Source organism: Nematolebias whitei, chromosome 11 (assembly GCF_014905685.2).
Source record: "Nematolebias whitei isolate Nwh7 chromosome 11, NemWhi1, whole genome shotgun sequence".
Taxonomy (NCBI): Eukaryota; Metazoa; Chordata; class Actinopteri; order Cyprinodontiformes; family Rivulidae; genus Nematolebias; species Nematolebias whitei.
The window spans coordinates 32,859,749-32,864,237 of NC_056508.1; the positions used below are offsets into that span (position 1 = coordinate 32,859,749).

General features: G+C 43.0%; 1 protein-coding gene across 1 annotated transcript; it reads right to left on the bottom strand.

Moving 5' to 3' along the window:
- Nucleotides 1-1,068: 1,068 nt before the first annotated feature.
- amigo1 (adhesion molecule with Ig-like domain 1) lies at nucleotides 1,069-4,270 on the bottom strand. Its single transcript, XM_037684216.1, has one exon. The coding sequence runs from the start codon at nucleotides 4,203-4,205 to the stop codon at nucleotides 2,667-2,669; it is 1,539 nt and encodes a 512-aa protein (XP_037540144.1). The 5' UTR covers nucleotides 4,206-4,270; the 3' UTR covers nucleotides 1,069-2,666.
- Nucleotides 4,271-4,489: the final 219 nt, after the last annotated feature.

Consider the following 4,489-nt stretch of genomic DNA (forward strand, 5'->3'; position numbering starts at 1 on the left):
AAAAGAAACATTAATAGTAAGACTTGAATGTTGGAACAACTAACAGTGTAGTGGCAGATGAAATGCAAAATGAACAGCAATATACATAAAAATACAGTCAGTACACTGATAAAACTCATTAATACTAGACACAAAAAGTGAGCATCAATACATGTATATAGTTATATATATATTGTTTATATAAATATACAGGAAGGCAGATTTGCTTTGGAGAAAACAAAGTCAGTTTTCCTCCATGTTAGGACCTCTGCAGGAGAACTTGGATTATCACTATACAGAAGTACAACATGTATCGTGAGTGACAACACACAGGAGTGGAACACTAATCAGCCACAACAGGTTTTATTGGATCAACACCGTGTTTCTGTAGGAAAACACACAACGATCCACAACGATCAGGGTACGTCACTGTGCTACGCAAAAGCCACAAAATCTGTTTGTGATCTGATCTCGCCTTTGGAACGTGATGAGGAAACTGAACAAGTATGTCCGCTCAGATAAATACAATCCATCTAAGCTGGAGCTAAATGTGGCGCTATCCAAATGCATCTCAGTATTTTTGCTGCCGTCTTTATTTCTCCACCTGGTATTTCAGTGTGTGACAGAGTGAAATGATTCACACACACCACCTCTCTGACAAGTGTGACTTCCTTTTCTCACCCACACAGGAGATGCTGCGGTGCGCACAGCAACTGTGAATATTCCACCGGTTTTTGCGTAAAAACATTGCACCTAGAAATGTGTACATTGAATTTTAGCTGCAAGATTTTGGCTTTGATCTAATTATGCTCGTCTCAAAAACTTACGAGCAGGAACTCAAAAGGCATGACGAATTCATAGAGCACTTTCCCAATCATAGGACTCGGACAGAGTTTCAAATACTCAATAAAAGCTTGATTACTTAAAGGGCATCGCATTCATCGCCTGGTTGAACGATTGCTTTTGAACTCAAGAAAGGCCAGCTTCATGATGACAGAGAAACACAAACAAGCACATCTGGCCTGAACTGGGGCTGTCAGTAGAAAATGCCTTTGTGTCGCCGTGACTCACGATAATACATCAATCCCCTCCAGCTCGGAGAGAAAGCAAAGGAAAGCTACTTCCTATCAAAAGGTGCAATTAGCATTTACGTCAGGGCAGCCTTGTTGTATTGCGACACGATCGCGGCACAGTTTGATAAAATCGCCTTTTCAGGCTCAAGCCAAGGCGCTCCTTGTTTGTGAATAAAATCTGCACAGCATACCAGGCGTCTTGCATGGTAAATTGATTCTACAGTAATGATCTACGCTGAGACAAAGAGAATCACTTCAAAAATCTAAAGTGTCAGTGGAAATTTCTCGTCAGCAGCTACAGTGCTCAAGGCAGCTCTTTCTCACCAGTAATGGACAGTGTTATTATTATTCATAAGCTTATTTCAACAAGAAACCATTATGGTTTTATGGTCACTCAGACTCTAATGTTTCCCTGCTAAAACAGAATGCATTATCTTCTAATGGTAAAAAGGGGAAAGGGCCACACGGTGAACTATAGTGAGCAGGATCTTAAATTTACTTCTATGTATGATGTCTGAATACAAGTTGGTTACTTGAAACTGTGGGGGGGGGGGGGGAGCACATGAGGAATCTGTGCATTTTTCATGCAGAATAAATCAAATAAAGCACACATTTTTAGTTTAACACCTTGGTGACACAAAAGGATGTTATAACTAGGACAAGAGGCAAATCTAACAGCAAGTGGCACCTCTGTGGACAACAGCCAGGCTCCGATTTAGTCCTCGTAAGGATTCTGGTACCGATCAGTTTACAAGATTGAGACATGTTGATAATTAGTCAAAACTAAATTCCTCCTCGCACCTTACGGGCATCTGTTGGAGACATTTCACACGTTTAGTTGTGCAAAGCTGAAAAGGTTTCCAATAGGTTTTACGTTTAGATCTACCGTATGTAAATGTATTCCTTAAAGTATTAAATCGATAGGAGCTGTGGCTGCCCATGGCTTCAAAACTAGATCTGACTTTATTAACTAATTATCTGACTTGTGTTAGCTTCTTTATATGATTACATAAGATAATTTCATATTTCCTTAACCTAAATTATATTTGCTCATATAATGTATTTTTATGGCATGCTGTTTTACTCTATATAACTCAAGGAGAATAGTCATAGTCTGGTGATGTCAATCTGTTCTTGTGGGGATACAGGAGGTTGTCTATGCTCTACAGTATATAGGATGCAACCTATTCAAATCTTTTAACAGACAAGGTTTCAATCTAAACCAAATGGTTGTCTTTATTAAATTTTAGATGTGCACTATTATTTTTCACTTCTCAAACTATTGTGCATCACTTCCCGAGCACCTCTAACAACTACCATTTCTTTCTCTTAGGATTCTTTGCCCATTTCCACTGCCATTCCTTCACAGTATGAATAGTAATTGCTACAAATTAAAAAGGCTGGAAACATACTGCTCGTTGTCCTTTTTTTTTTTTAAACAACAAAACAGTTTGTTTTGAAATCCCTTTGAGACACTGTGTTCCAGCTGCTAGAAACTACAGATGAACGCCCCTCCGCTGATCCCTTGGGGTCACAGTCAAGAGTTTACAGGAATTAAATAATGGTTCATGTCGGTTCATTCACAGCAAATCCCGTGGCATTTGATTTCTCGTCTTAAACCACCATTGGCGTGTCTGAGAAGACTGAGCTAATGGACTCTGCTACTGATTTCTTTCTCTTCCCCTTCATTAAAGAGCCAGCTTCCGCATCCTGATCGTCATCGTCCTCATCCCCGTTGGGATTCAGCTTCCCATTCTGGCCCTGTGAGTCTTTAGAGTCTATGAATGCCACGTGCCGGTTCAGCTCGGCCTTAAGTGCCGGGTCCTCATGGGTTGGAGTGACGCTGAGCATAGAGGAGTGAATGCTATCCTCGCCCCGAGTCTTACCCTTGTTGGGGCAGCAGAAACAGCGGCATGGTGTCAGGTATAGGTACATGAGTACCAGCACCACACTGGCCAGGCAGCCAACCAATGTTGTGTAAGCTGTGTTCAACGTCTCCCCAGCGCCATGCATGGTGAAGTTGTGAACTTTCAGCACCACATAGATGGTCTCATTGAAGGCCTCACTTGTGGCAAAGCAGGTGTAAGTCCCAGAGTCCTCGGTCCTCACCTGACTTATCTGCAGGCTCCCATCTAACAGAACCCTTGCTGTCTGGTTGCTTTCAGGCGTCACCAACACGTCATCAGGCATTGTCCAAGTCTTTACCATGTTTCTGTCTTTGGCGTCACAGTTAAGGACTATTGTTTGCTCCAGAAATGCCTCTTCGTCCGACTCTTTGAATGTGCTGCAGTTCATACTTTCTCCACTGAGGTTAAAAACACCAACTTGGGTTTTTTGTGGACCAGGCAGAATGCAAGTGTGGTCATTTTTAAAGTCCACAACAGGGTTCAGCTTTCGAATTTCCCAGTGGGCAAGGAGGGTGTACAGATCACAGTGACACAGCAAAGGGTTGTTGTGAAAGTAGAGGCCATTTCGGAGCCAGGCGGGCAGCTTCTGAAGCTCATCCATGGGCAACACCTTGATTTTATTAGAGGACACATCCAGGAGGCTGAGCTTCTCCTGGCGGAACCGTTCTCTGATCAGCTCCACAGGAAACCGGGACATTTGGTTCTGGCTCAGGTAGAGCTTCTGAAGGTTGGTCATGGTAATAAAGGCTGAGCGGTCGATCTGCGAAATTTGGTTATTGTACAACAGGAGGACCTCCAAGTTGACCAGAGGCTCAAAAACAAACTCGTCCAGCATCTTCAGCGTGTTGGATGACAGGTCCAAGTAGCGCAGGTGCTTCACATTTACGAACGCCTCCGAAGAAAGGAAATGCAGATTATTATGGCTGAGCAGGAGGTTGTGGAGGTTCGGAAGCTTGGCTGGGGTCCATTCTGACTTGAGCACATGTATTTCATTGTAGCTGAGATCCAGCACAGCTGTGTAGTGCGGCAGACCGATGGGGACGCTGGTCAGGTTCATCTTGGAGCAGCTGACTATGTTTGAGGCGCAGATGCACGTCTTATGGCAGTTCAGCATGGATCCTGCCGCCTCTGGAGGCCAGAGAGCAGCCACGCAGAGGGAAAAGAATATAATCCATCTCTGAAACCTATTCCTGTGAGGTAACGTTTCCAACGGGCAATCACCTGTTCTGGAGGAAGGCTGCAACATGCTGAAAGTTGTGCTGAATCCAAGAGAGGTGTCTTATGATCCCATCATTGGAAAAAAGCATGGAGAGGCAGATAAGGAATTCCCAGGTACATTGTTGACCGGAGGCTGAAAAACAGCAGAAATATCGTTTTTAGATAAAGTCTTTTTAACACCCAAATGACGCCACAACAAAAAGACTATTAAAAAAAAAAACTTGATGATTAATGCATTCATGGTGATCAAACAGACATAAGACAATAACACATTTTTGCTGTAGGTAAAAGCAAAAACAAATTTGCCAGCTG

Coding starts and splice junctions, on each gene's coding strand:
- amigo1 (XM_037684216.1), bottom strand. CDS start 4,205: ATGTTGCAGCCTTCCTCCAGAACAGGTGATTGCCCGTTGGAAACGTTA.